This window comes from Panthera tigris, chromosome B1 (assembly GCF_018350195.1).
Source record: "Panthera tigris isolate Pti1 chromosome B1, P.tigris_Pti1_mat1.1, whole genome shotgun sequence".
NCBI classification, from domain to species: Eukaryota; Metazoa; Chordata; class Mammalia; order Carnivora; family Felidae; genus Panthera; species Panthera tigris.
The window spans coordinates 44,318,596-44,343,927 of record NC_056663.1 but is presented as its reverse complement, the minus strand read 5'-3'; the positions used below and the strand labels follow the sequence as shown (position 1 = coordinate 44,343,927).

Sequence of the window (25,332 nt, the reverse complement as noted above, 5' to 3'; positions counted from 1 at the left end):
AATTCCTAATCCCTAATAATTTTCAAAACATTAAGCAAAATCACATTCTTTAAAAAAACCCAAAATTTATGTCAACATTTAAGGTGGAAAGAAAAATTCAAAGGCAGTAAATTGTTCGTGCATCTTTCTGTATTACTTTCCAAATAACTATTTAAGGTCATAACCTTAAACACTAAAACATCTGTACAAAAGGAACATTTTGCACTTAAACAGTTTCTAAGAATTTTAAGACCTAATACTCTGAGGCTAGAGAACCAAATATAAGCTCTAACTTAGTGCTGAGGGGACCGGAAGCTATTTGGCTTTTTATAAATGAAAATGGCAAGCTAAGAGTTAATGAGACTAGTCTTAGTGGATAAGCCCACTGAGGTGCTGGTGGAAGACCAATGTTTGAATAGGGCCTACGCTCACATGCCTGAGGCATGACACCTGCCAGGGAGGAAGACATGCAGAAACATTTTCACATGTTTCTAATTTGACAGGAGGGAAAACAGCTCCACTAGCTTTACAGAATATACAATTTCAGTAGTGATCTCAGGTCTCCTGCTGCCTAGATGTTTGGACACATTTTATTGTTGAGAAGATATACTTAGGTCGTTCCAAATAACAGCCACTCTTTAGAAGGCCAAACAGCCCAGAACTGGGAGGAGATACTTATAGATCAAATACCAAGAAAAAAAGAAAAAAGTAGTGAGTGAAATCATTAAGGATTACTTTAAATGAGACTGCTCAAAAAAGAACTTATGACTGGGTTTTTAGGGAACAAAAATACATATAAAAACAAATCCAGCTTAAGGACATTTCAAACTTTTCCTCCAAGCACTCAGTTCTCATTATGCTTCCCCAAAGCATCTGGGGAGGGGAGCTGTCCAGTTGAGTCAGCAGACTCTCACTTGGGCTTCCCTTTCATTTCTAAGGCCTCTACGATGCTAAACACCAAGTGCTTGGACCTTTAGTAACAACAAGGAGGCACAACAGTGTCAAAAATTAAAACACGAAAAACTATCCTAAGGGAAACAAAATAAATGTTGTTCAAGTTAAGGAAACCTAATAATAAAAAAAAAAAAAAAAAAAAAAAAACAAAGTTACAAAACCAATCATTTTGTGCACATTACTGGTCATCTGCATAGTTTAGTGAAGCATGACACTCACAGGAGTCTTGGGAGGCTCTAGCTTTAAAGTTCTATTATCAGAATGGAGTACAACTTTTATGGTGCCCACTTCTTTAGCTCTGTCCCCTATGTGTGATAAATTTTAATTAATCAAAATTCAACTAACAAGATCTTCTCATTTTTCTCTTTAGAAGAAAAGGGAGGAGTGAAGGGAGAGTAACAAAGAGAAAGAGGGAGAGAAACATTGGGGGAGAGGGAAAGGGGGCAAGGACAAAAAGGATGGGGGAGGGGAAGGAAAACCTGGATTTTCACCAAAAACTCAACTTTCAGGCAATGGTCTTGGTAATATTTAGTGCAATCAATACTACATCTATACCTTCAGTCAAATTGATATTCTTTTACCTCAAGATACTGTAAGATCCTAAATAATGACATATTAAACTATGCCCCACATGATTTACCAAAAAGAAAATGAACTAAAACTTTTAAATTCTATCTAATCATTTGAATCCTTGGATTTAACAATTAACTCAAGGTTTAAGTGATACAAAGAGCTAGGCATAGCACATATCCAACAAAGACAGAATGGGCTTTAAAAATCTCACTATTAGGAGCGCCTGGGTGACTCAGTAGGTTAAGCTTCCAACTCTTGGTTTTGGCTCAAGTCATGATCTCACGGTTCATGAGTTTGAGCCCCATGTCGGGCTCCATGCTGATGGTGTGGAGCCTGCTTGGGATTCTCTCTCCCTCTCTCTGCCCCTCCCCTGCTCTCTCTCTCTCTCAAAATAAATTAAAAAAAAAAAAAAACTTAAAATCTCATTATAAAGGGACTATTAGAAATATCATTGCACTCAATTTTCCTAGATTCCAATAAAATAAAAAGGATATAAAAAGTAAGCAGATTGTCTTATCCTGCCTCTAAATGCTTCCAGACCTGTTTCTATTTTGAAATATATTTTTAATGTACCTTGTCAAAAGAGGTAAAAAGTCTAGCCCAGTAAGTAAAATTGGATATTCTCCTATCTGCCAGATTGTCTAGAGCAAAAGCAAGATGGGCCAACAAAACAGTTCTCAGGAACTAAGCTTTAGCTCTGGTTTTAACCAAATTCAGGTTTTATGCATTTTTGTGATTCCCAAGGGTCACAGTGTATCACATGCCTTTTCACTGTAGGTCTAGGGAAAAAATGCTACAGTGAATGCATCTGGAATGCAAAAAGTTAACTTTTCTCCTTCCGTTTATTCATTTACTTAATGAAGTAATTGATGTGCTCAATGTGTGCTCACTTGGCTGTACTTATACAGTCTGTATAAGATACTATGTGAGCTAAGTTCAAGGGGTGAGGCATTTAAGAAATGATTTCAGAAATTTAGGCATTTCAGAAAACACTTAGTTACAAAGCCTTCATTTTACAAATGCAGAACTAAGACACCAAAATAGCTAAAGTGTCTCTAATTACTCTTTATCTCATTACCCAGTTTTATTTTCTTTACAGCACTTAATACTACCTAAACTATACTATACTATACTATACTATACTATACTATACTATACTATACTATACTATACTACTATACTATACTATACAAACTATACTATACATATGTTTGAATGTATGTACATATGTATGCATGTATTTTCTGGCTCCTCTTACTAGAATATAAGCAGCCTGGAAGTAGGCATCTTTACTTTCATTCCTTGCCCTACTTTAAGAGTAGATACTTAAACAGTATTGTTAAATGAATAAATAAAACTATAGAAAAATGAGAAAAACTGAAATATTACACCGGGACTCATGAGAGTCTAGAATCAGTGTGGCCTTTTACTCTAGAAAATGATCACATTTGAGTTGAATGAAGTACTGGAACCCAGCTACTGAGGGAAAGGTGAGTTGGTATGAAGTAAACATTTCTTTAAACAGAAGATAATAAATTAACTTATTCAGGCATACCAGATCAGACAGAAAAGCAGACTAGTATTATAAAAATATCTATTTCTTCTCAAATCAATGTCTGGGAAATGTCTTCAATTCATGCCATGTATTAGAATAGTAACTAAAAACTCTTCATTCAAGCTAGGATTGATCTGTTACATACCTATTATTAAGTAAATTCATACTGAAACCTCAGAGATATTTTAAAAAATTGGCAGCATGCATCTTAAGTTACCTATGAAGAATGACTTTTATAAAAATTCCACCTGAAGATTTTTTTATTTCAATTTTAGTTAACATACAGTCCACCTAAAGTTTTAATATATATGAATACTAACTCTGATTTTAATACAAAGAGTTCCTCTATTCACATTATTTTGTAGCAAATACAATGGTAATGAGTGTTTAAATCTAAGCTCTCCGGGGAAAAGTTAGTTCAAAATAAAGAAAACCAATATAATTAACCATCTTCTCTGCCTTTCTTCATCTTTAGAAACCAGGAGTTTATTATAAGCAAATAGAAATAAGTGAAGCTATTAGACAAAGAAACATAAGCAGCAAGATTCTTAGTGTCTGATGTCTTAAAAATATTTCTTCCCTCTAATGATGTCCATTCATTTATCCAAAAAATTTCTTACTCAGCACCTATAATAACATCCCAAGTTCCTTGCTAGGGATTAGAAGAAAGAAGTTATCAGGAATATTTATATTTGAAGAGATAAAAACTGAAAAATATTTCTTGGACTTCCAGTAAATCTGAAAGGTTACAAAATTTTTCAAATGTTTCAACTTACATTTTGTTCCTCTGGTTCTAATTTGGGGATTTTGTGTGACTTGCGCTCTTCAGATCTAGATGAGTCATGCTTGTTGCTTTTTTTCCTCTTTTCCTTTCTGCTTTCATGCTTTGATTTTGTGTGCTCACTTGCCTGTACTTCATTTAAAAGGTCTCCACAAAGGGAAGACTCAAACAATTCCCTGCCATTCTGGATAGTTTTGGTTATTTTTAGTTTAATTTCAGGTGAGCCAGTCTTCTTTGGAATCACAGTTTGTGGTACCGAAGGAGGAGGTGGTGGCTGTGGAGGAGAAGGTTTTTCTAGAATTTCATGTGGTCTTGTGTTTGGAATTTCTGAATGGTAATAGTCAGTGGGGCTAAAGTTTCTAACTGCACCAAAGCCATTGGCTGACCCATTGGGATACTGATTATATGACTGGTATTTGGTTTGAGTTTCATACATGCTGATCGATGGTGGATAGCCATTTGTGAGTGGAGGAAGATCTTCTGTTGTAGGTGGATACTGAAAGCCTTGCTGCAAGGTAGCTTCATATGGTGTCTGGCCACCATCTTCAACAATGTCACTGTTGTTATCAAAGGCATCCTCCTGACGGATGTTGGCGGAGTCAATGAGTTGAGGTGGTTGCTGAATTGTGTTTCCCATGATCCCTTGCATGAAAGAGAAAGAGAAATCCATTGTTCTGCTCCAGCATCCTTAACTTTCCCTTTCTCTCATCGGGCCTAAAGTTTTAAAAGAGGAGATTAAAAGGTGTTAATATCCCCACAGGCTAGAGGCTTATCAATTGAAAAAAAAGTCACTACAATATCCTGTACTCAATTGCCATATCCAGATATACACAAGCACTAAGGATTTTTAAAACAAGTAGCCAATATAATTCTGATACAAGGTAAATGCCTTTTACCTTAAATGCTTATCTGAAACTCTCAATTACTTTCACAATTTCAGTAACAAAATGTTATCCTCTTAGCAAACATCCAAAATTGTTTTGCATTCCTTTATGTTTCCCAAGTTAGAAATTGTAAGTCTCAGGTTAAAATTGGTATTTGCAAAGTAAGCAATGTTTTGACACATATAAATTAGGTTCCATACAAGCTTCCTTTAAATCATTCATGTTTTGCCCAGTGGTTCTTTTATCATTACAAAAGTAACAAAATCTTATTGCACACATTTAAAATAATTTTTTTTAACATTTATTCATTTTTGGGAGACAGAGACAAAGCGTGAGTGGGGGAGGGACAGAAAGGGAGACCCACAATCCGAAGCAGGCTCCAGGCTCTGAGCTGTCAGCACAGTACTTGACGCAGGGATCAAACTCACAGACCGTGAGACGACCTGAGCTCAAGTCAGATGCTTCACCGACTGAGCCACCCACGTTCCCAGCAAATATTTTAAATACAAAAGTAGAAAGGTTTATGCCTCCCTCCTCCATCATTCCCATTCTTCTGTCATGGATAACCACTGTAAATATTTTGGTGAGTATTCTTCCAAATCTTTCTCTATATATTTAGATATAAAATTTTAAAAATAGGGTTTATTCTGTAACTTGCTTATTCAACTTAATATATCCTAGACATCTTTCTACCTTGGCATGTATATGTTTCATGTATACCTTATTCTTTACATAGTTTCCTTGTGGTATTTAACTCAATGTACTTAACCATCTGTGTACTGACAATCACTTAGTTGGTCACAATTGTTTGATATTATACAACAGGGAACTTTCTTGAAACTAGATCTTTGTGCACGTATGTATTCCTATTGGAAAGTTTGAAATTTTGATAGATACTGCAAAACAGTTCTATAGGCTGTGCTATATATCAATTCACCCTCATACCAGTAGTATATGAGGATAGCTGATTCCCTAACATTCTTGACAGTATTTGAGTTGTTTTTAACCAGCGGCATAAATAGAATCATCTGGGGTAGTTTTACAAAATGCACATGTCAAGGTCTATTTACTGATGAATCTGATTCAATAAATCTCGGGGGAGGCCTACAGCATGTCTGTTTTAAGTCCACATTCCAGCTGATTCCAATGCACACTTAGTTGGGTCACTGCATTACAATCTTTGCATTGTAGTCGCTCTTAAGATTATTGCACCCTGTCTGGAAGGTGCCTAAAGATGCTCATATTGTGTAACAATGTTGTAAAACAGATAAGCACATCTGTCAGGAAATGCTCTACAACCACTCTGTTTTGTCATAAAGTTTGACAAGCCCATATCTTGAGAGAGGATTAATGGACAGCTCAGATATTAGTTTGATAATCTCATAAACATTTCTTCTAGAAAGCTCTAAGGCAGAGAGGATTTCTCTACTGTATTGAGTCTGATGAGCTGATTTTAGCTTCTTATCCTGAAGAAGGATTTTGAGGCTATAGTCCAGTCAATTCTATGACCAATTAATAATGTCTACCATCTTGATTCTAGTAGGATTTGCCATAATAATAAAGCACATAACCCAAAACAGCAAAGGAAGAGGGAAATGATAGCTGACAATACACTTTTCAAGGTGTATCCAATTAAACAGGTGCTGTTTACTCTGTTAACAAATGGAAAGAAATTTAGAAGTTCTATAATTGCAAGCAAAGAAAAAGAGAGCATAGAGGAAATCAAACTGCCCATACCGCTCTATACCAGTATGGCAGCGGACTGGGGGTGTTAGACAACTCTCTCATTTTTTAAGCATCTACTCTGGGTCAAGCACTTTATACATTATCTCATTTAATCCTCATAACAACTCTGTAGGATAGACATTGACTCCTGGTTCATAGGCAAAGAAACTGAGCTTCAGAGGGATTAGGTGGTTTGCTGAAACCATAAAGCAAAGGGGGCAGAATTACTATATGAATCTAAGTAAATATAACTCTACAGCCCATTATGTTTACCACGACACCCTTCCACTTCTCTCAGCTGTAAGTTCTGAGAGGATCAAAATCTCTTGTTCACGTACTTTATTCTTTGATCACTGCCAAAATAACAACAAACTGTTCTATAATAACCACCACTAACACTTAAATAGCACTTCTTATGTGCCAGGAACCATTCTAATTGCTTTCCATACAGTACTACATTCAATCCTCCCCAAAACCTTCAGGTTAGTTCCCATTACAGATGGGGAAATAGAGGCACAGAGAGGTTAAATGATGTGCTCAAGTGCACAAGTCTAGTCATTAATTGACAGAGCTGTGATTTAATCTAAACAGTCTGGTTTCAGAGTTGCTGATGCTAACCAACATACCATACTGATAATGCTGATAAATGTTAGGAATCACTTCTTTACAAATAGCTGAAGAAAACTGAAACATTACCCTAAATTGAACCTTGGCCAAAACGTACAGCTCACAGACATAAGAATGGTATGTTCTAAAATTCTGTAAACATACATGGGGCAACCATACAGGTGGAATTCAAAAGTTCTTTGAACTTCCAAGTTGAAGTCAAGTTAAATACTGGCATTTGACAAGATGCAAGCTGTGTTTTTGGTTCTCATAACTGTCATATACAAGATCAGCTTCCAGATTAGTCTCCCAAATTATAGTCTACAGAGGTTTTCAGGCATATGTATTCAGAGACTAAGGTTTCTGATGTTTCCAATTTAGTTCCAAACACAAACTTTTAAGAAGTTTTGTATCTTCTCCTTTTCTTCTCTAGCCCTGAACCAAGTATTTCATTTTAATTTGAACTAAGAAATAACATTAGCACCTTATAATTATATAGGAGTTTACAATTACAGAGTATTTTCATAAGCATTCTTATTTGATCCTCAAAGCAATCCTGTAAGGCTGACAGGGAGGGTATTAGCTTCATTTTTTAGACAACTACATTTAATATTTGAGATGCTAAAATTTCCAAGACCACAAAGCTCATTAGTGATTAAACTCAAAAAAGAATTAATCTCTTGACTTCTAATTCTACAGTCTTTACCACAATATCTAACTGCCAGAGAATATCCACCTACCCAAAGACAACCACACTATAAGAGTCATACATTCAAAACTGAATGAACTGTCCTTTCCCTAACTCAGTTTTCCTTTTAGACTACCCCAGATTTGTCATTGTTTCCACTATTTTTCTCGTTTCCCAAGCTCAAAGCCTTAGTCACATGGTCTTAGTCACTGATTCTTCCCCCCGCTGTTAAGCCATAAAATGAGGCATTGAACAAATCCTATAGTTTCTTCCACTGAAATCTCTGATTTGTTCTTTGATCTCTACATCCATGTCAGGCCAGGCCCTCAGCACCTTAATCCTCAACTATGACAACTGATTTTCTAGATATTTCTCATCTTTAACTTCTTCCTGAATAGCATTTAGAAGATGCGTCCTTAAATCAAACTTAGATAAATCTATTCCCGTACTAAGAACTCTAAGGTTCCATATTATACCAAGTTTCTTCCATGCCTTTCAAGGTTTTCCATAATCTGACTTTCCTACCAACTCAAATTGTATACACGTGAATAAACTTTTCTAAGCATCCACTGGTCCAAATAACTATAAAATGTGGTCTTGCTCACATATTACACTTTATTTAACTCTATGAAGCCAAGTATTATTCCCATTTTAGAGATGTAAAGAAATGGCCCTCAAAAAGATCAAGTGGTTTGCCCTTAATCACACACACAGCTAACAGAAGTTGAATAAAATGGTGATATTCAAACCTTCTTAATATGGTACTCTTTACATGGCAGCTGCCCCATAATCTGTAAACTATCCCTACTTTGCACTTTTTTCCAATATGCTCCATAGCCACAATCCAAATGGATGTCTGACAGCTTCCCTCATATATCACAAGCAGCTTAAAAGACCTAATAATAAACTCAGTTTTTACTCCACTTGAATGTGTCCTTCCTCCAGTCCTTCCTATGAGGAAAAAAAAAAGTGAAACTCCATCTATCAGTTGCCAAGCCAGAAACCTGGGACTATGATACATCCCTTACCCTCATTCTTACTCTTACCCAATGTATCACTAAACTCCCTGAGTTTTATCTCCAAAGTATACATTTCATATTTGTCTATTTCATTCCATATCTTTTCTTCTTCATGCTAGTCCAAGCTCCTCACTTTGTCTATTCCATAGTTACCTTCCCAGTCTCCATGTTTTTCCTCCTGCCTGGGTGTAATCTATCTTCCCATACAACAGCCAGTCACCTTTTAAAAACTAACTCAGTCACTTAACTATCCCTCAAAATACAGCAAGAAAAGTAAATTATTGCTACACTCAACAACATGGATGACTCTCAACAATGTCATTTTGAGTGACAGAAGCCAGACACAATGATTCCATTTATATAGTTCACAGTGTGATTTCATTTATATAAAGTTCAAAAACAGAATAAAGTTAAAACTAACAATAATGGAGACATCTGTCAGAATAGTACTTGCTTAATGGGAGGTGGGCAGGGGGTGGGGTGGCGGGCTATAAACACTGGACAAGACCATAATGGAGGTTTCTGAGCTGCTACTTATATTTAATGTATTGATCTAGACATACATAGTCTTAAGCAAAAACAAAAGAACAAACCTTCAGTGCCTTCCCAATGCACTCAAATAAAATCCAGACTACTTATTGGTCAGCAAGCCCCTGCACGGTCAGACCTCAGTTTACATTTCCAAAGTCACGTACCAACACTTTCTGCTTGCAGAGACACACGGGCTTCTTTTCAGTTTCTCAAATATGCCAACTTAATCTTTGTTAATCAGGAATTTCGCATGTGCTACTCCAGCTACCTGAACATACATAATCTTTCTGAGAGGCCTTCCAAGGTCCCATGCTCATTCTACCGACTAAGCCTGCTTTTTCTCCTTTATAGTGACTTAATATATGTTATACAAACATGTGTTTATACATTCTTACTGTCTGTCTCCCTTACTTGACTGCATGCTCTATGAAGACAGAGAAGGGCAGAGACCATGTATGTCTTATTCAATATTCTTCAATTAATAAATGAAAGAAACAGTCCCTGTCCTTTAAGGGCTTATAATTAGTATATCTCTATTTACCGGCCAGATTTCCGGGGATATCAACCTACAGCATAACTTTACCCACCCACTAATTCCTTGTTTGGTAAAAATGCGTTATGCTCATTATGAAAAATAATAAACAAATATTTAAAATATTGATATCCATAGTTACATGATCAACTGATCTTCCACAAAGGTGCCAAGGCTATTCAAGGGGAAAGGACATCATTTTCAACAAACGGGGCTGGAACAACTGACTGGATATCAATATAGAAAAAGTGAACCTCAACCCTTACTTTATATTATACAAAAAAAATAACTAAAATTAGTTCATAAACCTAATACTAAAGTCAAAACCATAAAACTTCTAGAGTAAAACATGAGACAAAATATACCACTGGGTTAGGCAAAGATTTTTCTAAAGAAATACCATGAACTATGAAAGGAAAAGATTGACAAAATGGACTTCAAAATTGAAAACTTCTGCTTTTCAAAGGACACTGTTAAGAAAAGAAAAAGGGAATTAAAAATGGTAGCCATGAGAATGGGGGAAGATGACAGAGTAGAAGGATCCTGAGCTCCCCTTCTCCACAGACACACCACGACAACAACTACATGTCATGCCACTCACTCTGAAAACTTCCTGAAGACTAACAGATCAGCCCACAACTAAAGACACAAAGAGAAGGCCACAATGAGAAGGGTAGGAGGGGCAGACATGTGATCAAGAACCAGACCCCTGGTGCAGTGACCTCCAAGTGGGAGGAATATCACAGGCACAGAGGTCCTCCCTGAGGAGGGGGTCAAGCCCCACAATGGGGACTCCTGGTCCTGGGGTCCTCCTGCAACCAGGAAGATGAATTCCCCATAATGTCTGGCATTGAAAATCCAGAGTTTAACTCTGGGAGATCCAGAGGGCTACAGAAAACCAAGACTTTGCTCTTAAAGGGCCAGCACTCCATAGCACTTGGTCTGAGACCCAGTACAGAGGCAGCAGTTTGAAAATGCCTAAGTTATAGTGAAGGGGATTTATTGAGATTTAAGACATATGCCAGAAGGGCAGGGATCTGTAACAGCTTTCTCCAGGAATAGAAGTGCTGGTGAGTCATTTTTCTTGCCCTCCTTTCAGCCTAGTTGGCTGGACACTTGCAGGAGCCAGTTCTGACACTCTCCATCTACCCCGCTAGCACCACTTGCCCACCCTGGAGTTCCCCTGTGGACCTGCCCCATCCAACCCACCCATCCCAACTAGGGCCCCTCCAAAGCAGCTCCTACCCCACCACACCCAGCAGGTAGCCTTGATCAGGAGCGACATCCCCTCAAAATGACTACCACCCCACCACAACCTTCAGGCAGCCATGGTCCAGGACCAACACTCCTTCAATGTGACCTCTGTCCCAGGGAAAGGGGTGAGCCAGCTCTGCCCTCAGCATGCCCACAACAGTTGTGGTCAAGCTGCTCAGCCAGCTTTTCAGGGGGCCAGTCCAACCCGCCAGCATGTCCTCAGGAGCTACAGCTGAACTGTAGCTTCAGCTGTGCTGGAACTGACTGCACTGCAGCCAAAAGGCCTGGGGACAGCCCTGCATAGGGTCAAGCACTGCCCACCAGTGCACTTGCAGTAGTTGTGACTGGTTATTGCCGATACCTGGGGTAACGGCCAGCCCACCCACCAGCAGCACACTCACCGCAATGAGGGCCCAGTCACAACAGGAGGACAGAAGGAGCCAGAAGATAATGTGGTTCTGGTGACAAGGAGGACTACACTACAGGATGCCTTCTGCATAAGATAACTACTTTTTAAGACCAGGAAACATAGCTGACCTACATAATACACAGGAACAAAGAAAGTCAGACAAAATGAGAAAACAGAGGAATATGTTCCAAGTGGAAGAATTAAGACAAAACCTCCAAAAAAGAACTAAACAAAATACAGATAAGCAATCTATCTGATAAAGAGTTCAAAGTAATGGTCATAAAGATGCTAACCAGGCTTGAAAGGAAAGTGGATGAATTCAGTGAGAACTTCAACAAAGAGACAGAAAATATAAAAAGAGCCAATCGGATCTGAAGAATACAATAACTGAAATGAAATATGCTAGAGAGAATCAAGAGCAGATTAGAGGAAGCAAAAGAACAGATCAGAGATCTCTGGAATACAGGGTAATGGAAAGCACCCAAACTGAACAGCAAAATTTTTTAAAAATGAGAATAGGTTGGGGCACCTGACTACCTCAGTTGGAAGAGCATGCAACTCTTGATCTTGAGGTTGTGAGTTTGAGCCCCATGTTGGGTACAGAGATTACTTAAGTGAATAAATAAACTTTTAAAAAATGAGGATAGGTTAAGGCACCAATAGAACAACATCAAACATACTAACATTCACATTATAGGGGTCCCAGAAGAAGGAGAGAGAAAGGGTAGAAAACTTATTTGAAAAAATAATAACTGAAAACTTCCCTAACCTGAGGAAGGAAATAGACATCCAGGTCCAAGAAGCAAAGAAAGCCCCAATAAGATGGATCCAAGAGATACACACCAAGATACATTATTAAAATATCAAAAATTAAAAATAGAAAGAGAATCTTAAAAGCAGCAAGAGAAAAGCAAATAGTTATGTACAAGGAAACCTCATAACACTATCAACTGATTTTTCAACAGAAACTTTGCAGGTCAGAAGAGAGTGGCATGATATTCAAAGTGCTGAAAGGGGAAAAAAAAAAAAACCCTACATCCAAAAATAGTCCATATAGCAGTTATCAGTCAGAATGGAAGAAGAGATAAAGAGTTTCACCAACAAACAAAAGTTAAAGGAGTTTATCACCACTAAACTGGCCTTACAAGAAATGTTAAAAAGGGAAAAAAGAAATGTTAAAGGGACTTCTTTAAGCAGGAAAAAAAGGTATAACAAGAAGAAAATTATAAAAGGAAACAATTTCACTGGTAATAGCAAACATAAGTAAAGGTAGTCAATCTTATAAAGCTAGTATGCAGATTAAAAGACAAAAGTAGTAAAATCAACTATATCTACAAAAATTAAAGGATACACAAAATAAAAAGATATAAAATATGATGTCATATACATACAACATGGGAGAGAGGAAGTAAAAATGTAGTGTTCTTAGAATATGTTTGAACTTAAACAACCATACACATAGGATGTTATTTATGAAACTCACGGTAACCACAAACCAAAAACCTATAATAGATGCACAAAAAATAGAGAGAGAAATCCAAGCATAACACTGAAGAAAGTCATCAAATCACAAGGGAAAAAGCACTAGAGAAGAAAGTGACAGAGAACAAGAACAACCAAAAAACAATTAACTGGCAATAAGTACAGACCTATCACTAATTACTTTAAATGTAAATGGACTAAATGTCCCAAAAGACATAAGGCAACTGAATGGATAAAAAACAAGACCTATCTATATGCTGTCTACAAGAGACTCACTTAAGACCCACAGACACATACAGACTGAAAGTGCAGTGGAAAAAGATATTCCATACCAATGGAAGAAAAAAAAAAAAACTGCAGTAATACTTCTATCAGACAAAATAGACCTTAAAAGACTATAACAAGAGACAAAGAAGGGCATTACATAATGACAAAGGCATTGTTATACAACAACTCGAGGATGTAACAATTGTAAATATTTGATATACCAAACATAAAAGGATGGAAATATATGAAGCAAAAATTAACAGACATAAAAGAGAAGTTTGACAGTAACACAATAATAGTAGGGGGCCTTAGGGGTACCTGGGTGGCTCATTTGGTTGAGTGCCCAATTTTTGATTTTGGCTCAGGTCATGTTACCAAGGTCATGGGATCAAGCCCTGCATTGGGCTCTGGATTGAGTGTGGAACCTGCTTAAGAGTCTCTCTCTCTCTTCATTCCTCTGCCTCTGTCCCCCACTTGCATGTTCTCTCTCTCAAATAACAACAACAAATTATTATAATAATAGGAGATTTTAACACCCACCTACATCAATGGATAGATCATCCAGACAAAATCAATATGGAAATAGTAGCTTTGAATGACACGATAAAGCAGATGGACTCAACAGATATATATAGAACACTCCAGCCAAAAAAGCCAAAATAAACATCTTTTCAAGGGCACATGGGACATTCTCCACGACAGATCACATGTTAGGCCACAAAGCAGTCTCAATACATTTAAGAAGACTGAAATTATATCCAGCATCTTTTCTGACCACAACAGTATAGAACTAGAAATCAATTACAAGAAAACACCTGCAAAAAACACAAACACATGGAAGCTAAACAACATGCTACTAAACAAGCAAAGGGTCAAGAAAGAAATTTTAAAAATACTTGGAGACATTAAAATAGAAACACAATGGTTCAAAAGAGGCAAATTTATAGCAAGACAGGCCTACCACAAGAAACAAAAATCTCAACAGATAACCTAACTTTAATTCTAAAGGAACTAGAAAAAGAAAAAAATAGCCAAAGCTAGTAGAAAAAAGAAACAATAAAGGTCAGAGCAGAAATAAATGAAATAGAAACTAAAAAAACAGTAGGAAAGACCGATGAAACTAAGAGCTGGTTCTGTGAAAAGATAAACTAAATTGATAAACCTTTAGCCAGACAATAAGGAGAGAGAGAACTCAAATAAATAAAATCAGAAATGAAAGAGGAGGCGCACTTGGCTGGCTCAGTCAGTTAAGTGTCTGACATCGGCTCGGGTCATGATCTCATGGTTTGTGAGTTCGAGTCCCATGTCAGGCTCTGTGCTGACAGCTCAAAGCTTGGAGCCTGCTTCTGATTCTGTGTTCCCTCCCTCTCTCTCTCTCTCTGCTCCTCCCCCGCCCACATACTCTCCGGCTCTCTCAAAAATAAACACTTAAAAAAAATTTTTTAGTAAAAAAGAAATGAAAGACGAGAAGTTAACAACCAACACCAGAGAAACACAAAGCATTAGGATAGACTACTAGAAAAACCATGCAGCAACAAATCAGATATCTTAGAAGAAATGGATAAATTCCTAGGAACATAGACTCTTCCAAGACTGAATTAGAAAAAAGAAAATCTGAATAGACCAATGTAATGAAATTCAACCCATAATCTAAAAACTCCCAACAAACAAAAGTCAACAACCAGATCACTTCACAGGTGAATTCTACCAAATATTTAAAGCAGAATTAATACCTATTCTTCTCAAACTATTCCAAAAAATAGAAGAGGAAGGAATACTTACAAATTCATTCTACAAGGGCAGTATTATCCTATGCCAAACTAGACAAAGACACTACAAAAGAAAAAGAAGAAAATGACAGAACAATATACCTGATGAATACAGATCCAAAAATCCTCGACAAAAGATTAGCAAATCAAATTCAACAAAAGGAGATCATTCACCACAATCAAGTGAGATTTGTTCCAGAGATGCAAGGATGTTCAATATCTACAAATCAATCAACCTGGTATACATTAACAAAATGGAAGGATAAAAATCCTATGAACATCTCAATAGATGCAGAAAAGAATTTGACATTCATTCATGATAAAAACTCTCAATAAAATGGGTATCAAAGAACATACCACAACATACTGAAGGTCACACCTCAAAAACCCACAGCTAACAATACACTAAATGGCAAAAAGCTAAAAGTTTTTCCTTTAAGATCAGGGAAAAGGGGCACCTCGGTGGCTCAGTCGGTTAAGTGCCTGATTCTTGATTTTGGCTCAGGTCATGACCTCTGTTGAGTCCAAGCCCCACACCGGAGTCTGTGCCGATAATGCAGAGCTTGGTTTGGATTCTTTCTCTCCCCCTCTCAAACTTGTGTTCTCTCTCTCTCAAAATTAATAGACTTTAAAAAATTATTAAAAAATAATAAAATAAAATAAAAGCAGAAAAGAGACAAGGATGTATACTCTTGCCACTTTTATTTAGTGTAGTATTGTAAGTCCTAGCCACAGCAATTAAGACAAGAAAAAGAAATAAAAGACATGTAAATTGATAAGGAAGAAGTAAAACTGTCATTATTTGCTGATGACCTAATACTAGATATAGAAAACCCTAAATATTCCACCAAAAAAATATTATAATAAATGAATTCAGTAAAGTTGCAGAATACAAAGTCAACAAACAGAAATCTGTTGCATTTCTACATACTAATAATGAAGTAGCAGAAAGGGAATTTAAGAAAACAATTCCATTGGGGTGCTTGGGTGGCTCAGTTGGTTGAGTGTCCGACTTCGGCTCAGGTAGTGATCTTGCAGTTCGTGGGTCTGAGCCCCTCATCGGGCTCTGTGCTGACAGCTCAGAGCCTGGAGCCTGCTTTGGATTCTGTGTCTCCCTCTCTCTCTCTGCCCCTCCCCCGCTCATGCTCTCTGTCTCTCTCAAAAATAAACATTAAAAACAATTTTTTTAATTAATTAATTAAAAAAAAACTTACAACTCTGTGCCCAAAAAACCAATCTGATTAAAATGAGTGGAGATCCTGGGGCACCTGGGTGGCTCAGTTGGTTAAGCATCCGACTTCAGCTCAGGTCATGATGTCAAGGTTGGTGAGTTCAAGTCCCGCCGCATTGGGCTCTCTGCTATCAGCAAAGAGATTGCTTTGGATCCTCTATCCTATCTCTCTCTGCTCCTCTCCTGCTTGTGCTCTCTCTCAAAATTAAATAAACATTTAAAAGAATAAATAAAATGGGTGAAGGTCCTGAATAGATATTTTTCCAAAGAAGATATACATATGGCCAACAGACACACGAAAAGATGTTCAACATCACTCTAATCACCAGGGATTACAAATCAAAACCACAATGAGATACCACCTCACATCAGTCAGAATGGCTAGTATACAAAAGACAAGAAATAACAAGTGTTAGGCAGAATGTGGAGAAAAGGCAACTCTTGTTCACTGTTGGTGGGAATGTAAAATTGGTGCAACCACTATGGAAAAGAGTATGGAGGTTCAAAAAATTAAAAATAGAAATACCATACAATCTAGTAACATGACTCTGGGCCAAAGAAAATAAAAATACTAATTTGAAAAGATATAAGCATCACTATGTTTACTGCAGCATTATTTACAATGACCAGACTATGGAAGCAACCTAACTGTCCACTTCCACATGAATAAAGATGTGACATACACACATAGTGGAATATTAGCCACAAAAAATAATAAAATCTTGTCATTTTGATATAGAGGGTATTATGCTAAGTGAAATAAGTAAAAGACAAATACTATACAATTCCACTTATATGTGGTACCTGAAAATACAACAAATGTGCAAATAAACAAAAACAAACCAAAAAAACAAAAAAACAAAACCAAACCTGGAAAGTGCTCATAACTTGACAAACTGCTGGTTCCCAGAGAGGAAGTGGATGGCAGTATAGGTGAAATAGGTGGAGAGGATTAAGAGGTACAAACTTCCAGTTAAGTCATGGTGATGAAAAGTATAACATAGAGAATATAGTCAATAATATTGTAATATATTTGTATGCTGACAAATGGTAACTACACTTATTTTGGAGAGCATTTGGTAATGTATATAATTGTTGAATCATTGTGTTGTACACCTAAAACTAGTATTTTATGTCAACTATGCTAAACTTAAAAAAAAAAAAAATTATAGGAGCACCTGGCTGGCTCAATAGGTTAAGCATCGATTCTTGATCTCAGCTCAGGTCATGATCTCATGCTTGGTGAAATCAAGCCCCGTGCCAGGCTTTTAGTCTGCTTTGGATTCTCTCTCTCCCTCCCTCTCTGCACCTCTCCTGCTTGTGCATGGCTGCTCTCTCTCTCTCTCTCTCTCTCTCTCTCTCAAAATAAATAAATAAACTTAAAAAAAAAATTAGAGACAAAAAAACCCCAAAAGGTGCATTATAGGCAGGGAGAAAATATTTGCAAAACACTTCTCTAACAAAGAACATCCTTTATTCTTTTTTTTTAAGTTTATTTTGAGAGAGAGAGAGAGAGAGAGAGAGAGAGAGAGAGAGAGAGAAAGAGAGAGAAAGTAGGGGAGGGGCAGAGAGAGGGAGAGAGAGAATCCCAAGCAGGCTCCACACTATCACCAGGGCTTAAACACACAAACCATGAGATCATGACCTGAGCCGAAATCAAGAGTCAGACGCTTAATAAACTGAGCCATCCAGAGGCCTCAAACATCTTTTATTCTTACATTTTAGGAAATGCAAACAGGCCCACTAAGGGTTTCTGAGCAAAAATGAAACAAGTGAATCATAGTTTAAATATTTCTTACTCCACAGATTACTTACTAATTGCAAACAGAAATACATACAATAGAGAGATCTGGCAGGCATCATTTTAAACAAGTTATTAAACATGGCATCATCAAAAGCAGGACAACCTGGCATTATGTGCCTCACGATGTGATTCACTGGTATTATCATCTCCTAAGTATTATTCCCAGTGCTTAAACTGAATCTCACAATGAGGAAACAATCAGACACATATAAAATGTGGAACATTCACTTAGACAACTGGCCTGGGCTCTTCAAAAAAGCTAATGTTATAGGGGTACCTGGGTGGCTCAGCTGGTTAAATGACTGACTCTTGATTTTGGTTCATGTCATGGTGTCACTATTCTGGAGACTGAGCCCCTACTTGGGCTCCGAGGAGTCTGCTTGGGATTCTCTCTTTCCCTCTATTTCTGCCCCTCCCCCACTCATGTTTTTCTCTCTCTCTCTCAAAATAAATAAGTAAATATATTTTTTTAATGTTTTAAAAAGCTAGGGGCACCTGGATGGCTCAGTCAGTTAAGCATCCAACTTTGCCTCACTCAGGTCATGCTTGTGGTTCACCAGTTCAAGTCCCGCATCAGGCTCTGTGCTGTTTGAGCCCCGCACCGGGCTCTGTGCTGACAGCTCAGAGCCTAGAGCCTGGAGCCTGCTTTGGATTCTGTATCTCCCTCTCTCTCTGCCCCTCCCCTGCTCCTACTCTGTCTCTCTCTCAAAAATAAATAGACATTTAAAAAAAGGTTTTAAAAAGCTAATGTTATAAACAAACAAAAGATGGAAAGATTCTTCTACATTTTAAAAGACAAGATTTAAAAACCCAATGTAATGCATGAATTTTGATGAAATCATGTGTTTAAATACACAGTTAACAAATGTATTTTGGAGAAAACTTAGAATTTTATATGACTGGCCATTAAAAAATGGAGCTATTCGGCGATGATGGTGCAAAGCCTGCTTGGGATTCTGTCTCCCTCTCTGCCTTTCTCTCTCAAAATAAATAATAAATTTAAAAAATTTTTCTTAATGGAATTATTAATTTTCAATGGTATGATAAGTGTTTGGTTTATATAAGAGAATGTCTTTATTCTTAGAAGAGACACTAAATATTTCAGCTGTGAAATATTTAAAGTGCCATGGGATCACAACTTTCAAATGTCCTGTTATTAAAAAAGTACATACAAAAGGAGGCAAAATGTTAACAATTGGCTAATCTAGGTGTTGACTGTAATATTCTTTTAACTTTCCTAAAAGTTTGCAAAAAAAAAAAATTAAAATAATTTGGCTAGGGTTTGGAAGAAGTTTTTTTTTTAAGTTTTTTTTTTTTTTATATTTACTTTTGAAAGAGAGAGAGAGAGAGAGAGAGGGAGAGAGAGAGAGAGAGAGAGATGTAAGCAGGGGAAAGGCAGAGAGAGGGACCCACAGAATCTGAAGCAGGCTCCAGGCTCTGAGCTGTCAGCACAGAGCCCGATGCGGGGCTCAAACTCACAGACCACAAGATCATGACCTGAGCTGAAGTCAGAAGCTTAACTGACTGAACCACCCAGGTGCCCCTGGAAGAAGTTTTTAAAAGAAAAAGTTATACAGCTTCTTAAGGTGGTAAAAGCCTGCATTAAAACTTGGCACCAGGGCAGCTGGCTGGCTCAGTTGGTAAAAAGCATGTGACTCTTGATCTGATGGTTCTGAGTTCAAGCCCCACATTGGGCAGAGAGATTACTTAAAAATAAAACAAGACAAAACAAATTAAATTTGACACCAACTAAGCCAAATGTTCCACACTGTTATCTTTTCTAGAAAGCAGAAGCGTGAATAGAACCATACTTTTTCATCAAGAAAGCAGTTTTGATCATTTCTAAAAGAAAGATATTTTAGGACTATAAATTCCTCTACTGATTTTTGTATGTACTGAAGTCTGGCAGTCAGCCTTCAAACAGCAGACACACCAATTGATCTAAATAGTCAAGACCTGAAAGAATTAGATGGCTCTCTAGTGAGCATGTGGTTGAAAATATAGGCTCAGAATCAAACTGTTAGGTTCAAAACCCCAATCCAAGGCTTGTTAACTATGTGACTTTGGCAGCTTAATCTCCCTAAATCTCAGTTTCCTTATCCATAAACTGGATATTTACAATTCCTACTTTGTGCAGAATTGTTGTAAGAATTAACAGTTAATCTGTAAGCAGTACTTTGGACAGTGCCTGGAGTATAGTTAAAGCCCAATACTTATTGGCTACCATTATCAGTTGGTGTGATGCTGGGCACACAGACCTTGTGAAAAACCTGATCTCTGACCTAAAGGCATTTACAATCTCTTCAGTAAACTAAACGAGATGTTATGGGCAAGAGTCATAAAATAGTAAATAACGTGAACAATGTGAATCAGAGGGTGACTAAGAATTAAATTGTGTTACCATCACAATTACAAACAATATTTGAGAAAGAACAATGTTCATTCACTAAGCAAGGAGGTATTTAGGCCATGAAAGACAGGCAGGATTTGGAAGTTAGGCAGTTTTCACCCATCATAGTTAACACCACTCAGTAGAGGCTACCAAAAATTCTCACTTGTTTGTCCTTAATAAATCCCCTGATAAAGATGGTATGTTTTAATTTTTTTGTACTACTAAAATAATAATAATAATGGCTAATATTTGAGGGCTTACTATGTGTCAAACTATCCTGCCTCACATTCATTATTTTACTCCTAATAACACCTCTTTGAGGAAATACGACCCCTATTTTACAAATGAAACAGAAAGGCCAGCATGATTAAGTAACTTGCTCATAGACATCCTATAAATCCAAGGCTCTCTATTCCACAGTACTGGCTCTTAAAAAGTAAACTAATTTCTCAAAATCCCTAAGTGTATCAAGAATATAGCAACAACAATGACAAAAACACTCACATTTTACACTTCACACTTCCCTGATCCCACTCCCCAGAGTTAACAGTTTGGTGGGAGACTAAATAATGGTACTAGTCCTCCACCCATTCTAATATGTACTTCCAAATAAATGAAACCTCCACAGGCAAATAATTTATGATAAATTCTGCCTCTGACCAATGTTTCTGGTTTTAATGTTTATTTATTTTGAGAGAGCAAGAGACAGCATGAATGGGGGAGGGACAGAGAGAGAATCCCAAGCAGGCTTTATGCTATCAGCACAGAGCCTGACTTGCAAGGTTAGATCCTACAGACTGTGAGATCATGACCTAAGATGAAACCAAGAGTCAGACAGTTAACCGAATGACCCACCCAGGTGTCCCTCTGTTGTTGTTACTGCTGTTGTTGTTGTTGTTTTAAGATAAAATAAGTCAGTCAATGAATACCATTCTAATTTTGTTGAAGCTGTCCACAGACAGTATTAAAGGGGAAAAAAGTTGAAAATTATCAACTAAACCTTTAGGGCTCTTATATTTACCAACTTATTCAAGAGGAGAATAATAATATAAAGTTTATAGACTCAAGTCAAATCTTAGATATGAGGTTAAAAAAATAGTGTGCCATGAACAGGTTGAGGCTATGAATATCAATTAAGTATTCATGATGTGTTAAATGTAAAGGTCAAAGATTTATGTGATCTGTCACAGTGTGTTAAATGTATAGTTTAGGTCATCATAACAAATTCTTAAAAGGGACAATTCCCTCTACTAAACCATACATACTGCTGGATTCTACCTTTTTTTTTTTTTTTTTTATGTTTGTGTTTGGAGAGAGAGCAAGCACGTGCAAGCAAGGGAGGGATAGAGAGTGAGGGGGACAGAGAATCTGAAGCAGTTCATTGCTGATAGCAGCAAGCCTGATGTGGGGCTTGAAGTCACAAACGGTGAGTTCATGACAGGAGCCAGTCAGGCACTCAACCAACCAGGCCACCCAGGCCCCCTGCTGGATCCTCTTTATAGAATTACATGTTGTGCTTATATAGTATATTTTTACAATAAACTAAATAAAAGATCATATTAAGAAAATCATAAGAGAAAATATACTGTACTGTATTTATTGAGAAAAATCCACATATAAATGTAGCCATACAGGTCAAAGCCATATTGTTCAAATGTCAACACTAGTTTATTATAGGTCAAAATTGCTCATGTCAATATCCTAATTCAAGTTTTCTGGAATCAAAAGTGGATCTAAGATGTCATATAAATTGCCTATATCTGTTTTCAGATACAACTACCTTTAAATACATTCCTCGATCACTTAATTTTCACTTTCCTGATTAAAATCCTTCAATGATTCCTAGAAAAAGTCCAAAACCTTGGCCAATAGAGCACTCAAACCCCTCCAAGCAAGGTCTCTACTGAGGTCTTCAACCTCCAGTCACTTTTGTATGCTAGTAATGTTAAACTACTGAGAATGAATGTATACACTACAATTTCATACCACTGTGCCTTTACCAATGTTATCTTTGATGCCTAATATGTCCTTTTATACTTTTTTTGGCTTGACTTTTAACCCGTCTTCTGAGCTCAGAAAGTCATTTCCAAGAAGTAGTCACTTAAGCTCTAGGCTGGTCTGAGTAACTTTCCTCCATGTTCCTAAGATACACCATGCATACCTCTTAAGAATTAATCTTGAAACAACCTGTTTATGTGATTTTCTTAAGAGTAGGAAGTAATTTTATTCATCCATATGCTCCTAGAGCCCAAAGTGAAGGCTCAGAGGAGGGGCTTAATGAGTCTTTTAAACTGAACTGTGTAAACTTAAGGGAGTTATTACATATAAATGAAATGCCTTAAACAGTTGTTGAGGATCTTTCCATGCAGAATGCAAGAGAATATAAATGCAGTTATAGTCTCCTCAGGCAATATCCTCGTCAAAATTTGACTAATAAATGCTTACCTAGACACTACTGATTATCCTTAGTTGTGGGCTAAACTTCCCAGCAAGACTTATTAAGGCCCCAAGGGACTGGTATGAAGTCAAATGAATTTCCAGAATCTATTAACCCAACAAAAGACCAAAATATATCAAAAAACCCCTAATAAGCATACTACTTAAAACCCTAGTGTTTTTAAAATTGTAGATCTGAAACTCAGAATATAGAAGCTCTTAAAATATAATTTTCATAGTCATAGTTAATTGAATTGGCATGAACATCAACCTTTATTTTCCAAAGCTATTCCAGTAATTATCAATCATACCAAAATACAGAGCATACTTGATACAGATCTAATGTTGATGTATCAACATTAGAAATTTTAACAGCTAAAGAAATATAGTGGTATATAACAAACATGACTTCCACAACACAGAGGAAGAGAATGGTCTTCCTTTACCCAGGTAAACAAGGGGTCCAGATTTTTTTTTTAATGTTTATTAATTTTTTTTTTAACGTTTATTTATTTTTGAGACAGAGAGAGACAGAGCATGAACAGGGGAGGAGCAGAGAGAGAGGGAGAATCCGAAACAGGCTCCAGGCTCTGAGCTGTCAGCACAGAGCCCGACGCGGGGCTCGAACTCACAGACCGTGAGATCATGACCTGAGCCGAAGTCGGACGCTTAACCGACCAAGCCACCCAGGTGCCCCGTAATGTTTATTAATTTTTGAGAGAGAGAGAGAAAGAGAGAGAGCAGGGAGGGGCACAGAGAGAGGGAGACACAGAATCTGAAGCAGGCTCCAGGCTCTGAGCTGTCAGCACAGAGCCCTATGTGAGGCTTGAGCCCACGAACGATGAGATCAAGACCTGAACTGAAGTCTGACGCTTAACCGACTAAGCCACCAGGCACCCCCAGATGTTTTTTTTATGTGAAGTACTGCAAAGAACATTTCTCAAGGTTTACAATAAATCCAGTCTATGTGTGTTTCTATAGTAACAGGAATGGAGTGCACACAGTCTACAGTAATAAACCTGGCGTTTTTACTGTTTGGTGATTCCTGCAGCAAAACATCATTAAAAAATTTTTTTAGGTGTGCCTGGGTAGCTCAGTCAGTTAAGCGTCCAACTTTGGCTCAGGTCATGATCTCACGGCTCATGAGTTTGAGCCCCGTATCAGGCTCCATGCTGACAGCTCAGAGCCTGCAGCCCGTTTTGGATTCTGTGTCTGCCCCTCTCCCACTCCCGCTCTGTCTCTCTCTCAAAAATAAACAAACATTAAAAAAAAATTTTTTTTAATTTAAAGACACATAACGTTAAAAAATTAGAGGGTAATTTTGTCTTACAGTAAAAACTTGAAATGTAGTACATAAAGGCAAGTTTAGGTATACATTCTTCGAGGTGTAAAGAGAAAGCTACCAAATATATTCATATACTCATTTCTAACTGAATGATCACTCATGTTTGACAATCAGATCTTGTATTTGAAATCAGTTTAATACATACAAACATACCCACTCCCTCCAAAAAAACTTCTTCAACTATGTCTCATACTTAATGACAGAATATGAAGATTTTTGGATGACAGCATCAAGGGTGACTTTCATTTTACTATTTTCCCCCCCAAATTTATGCCAAAAAGAAAATGAGAGACAGGAGTTAAATTTTTTTTTAAAATATGATCCATTATTTTAAGTAAATAGGTTTGCATGGGTAAAACCTGAGACTCTTTAAAATTCTGAAAAACATGCTTAATCTATAAGAAAAGTGGCCAGATCCATTAATGCCAGAGTTTTAAAAGAGACTCCATTCTTTTTGGTTCTGTGTTCTATTTATATTTTGATTTAATTATATGATCAGAGTGATCCTCTGACTATAAGTTAAATTCTGTACTGCCTATTTTGGTTTTCATAGTTTAAAAAATCATTTAACTGTTAGTAATGTAATAACAAAGGTGTACTGTTAAAGAACAGAGGTATGTTATTTTGCTTTCTTATATCTATTTTAAAACTATAAGCCATTCGACCTTTTTGGAAATAAGTAGAAGATAAATATTTTTAAAGAGCCCAAACATACCTATAATAATCAGCAAACACAAACTGCTACTATTAAGCATAAACAGGATGCAAATTACACTAAATCAATATTTTTCCTTCACAAGCCTTCCTACATTTTAACTTAAAAAAAAAAAAAAAAAAAAAAAAGCAAGGGTGAGGGTGGAGGCTATGGAAAAAAAAAAAAAAGAAAAATCAACCATTTGGTTCTAAGAACTTGATCACGCCTCTACAGCACCAAAAAAGGAAATGAACAACAATGTTTACCTTTTATTCACTAAAAGCTGCTAGAATTGATAGCATCTAATCTAGCTCTGTTATAGGCAAAAAACAATAACCGAATCTGGTACAGTAACTACACAATCTAATGTCAATCTTTCAAACAAAATGGATCCTGCTTGAAAATTTCTAGCAAGGAAATAC

General features: G+C 37.0%; 1 protein-coding gene across 3 annotated transcripts in view; it reads right to left on the bottom strand.

The window, feature by feature from the left end:
- Positions 1-25,332, bottom strand: part of NSD3 (nuclear receptor binding SET domain protein 3) — a 110,574-nt gene that overhangs the window by 61,357 nt on the left and 23,885 nt on the right. For all 3 annotated transcript variants that reach the window (XM_042983432.1, XM_015544220.2, XM_007097074.3), the window contains exon 2: positions 3,838-4,556. In XM_042983432.1, coding sequence (XP_042839366.1) covers positions 3,838-4,512 — 675 coding nt within the window. In that variant the 5' untranslated portion in view covers positions 4,513-4,556. The remainder of the gene's footprint in view (positions 1-3,837; positions 4,557-25,332) is intronic.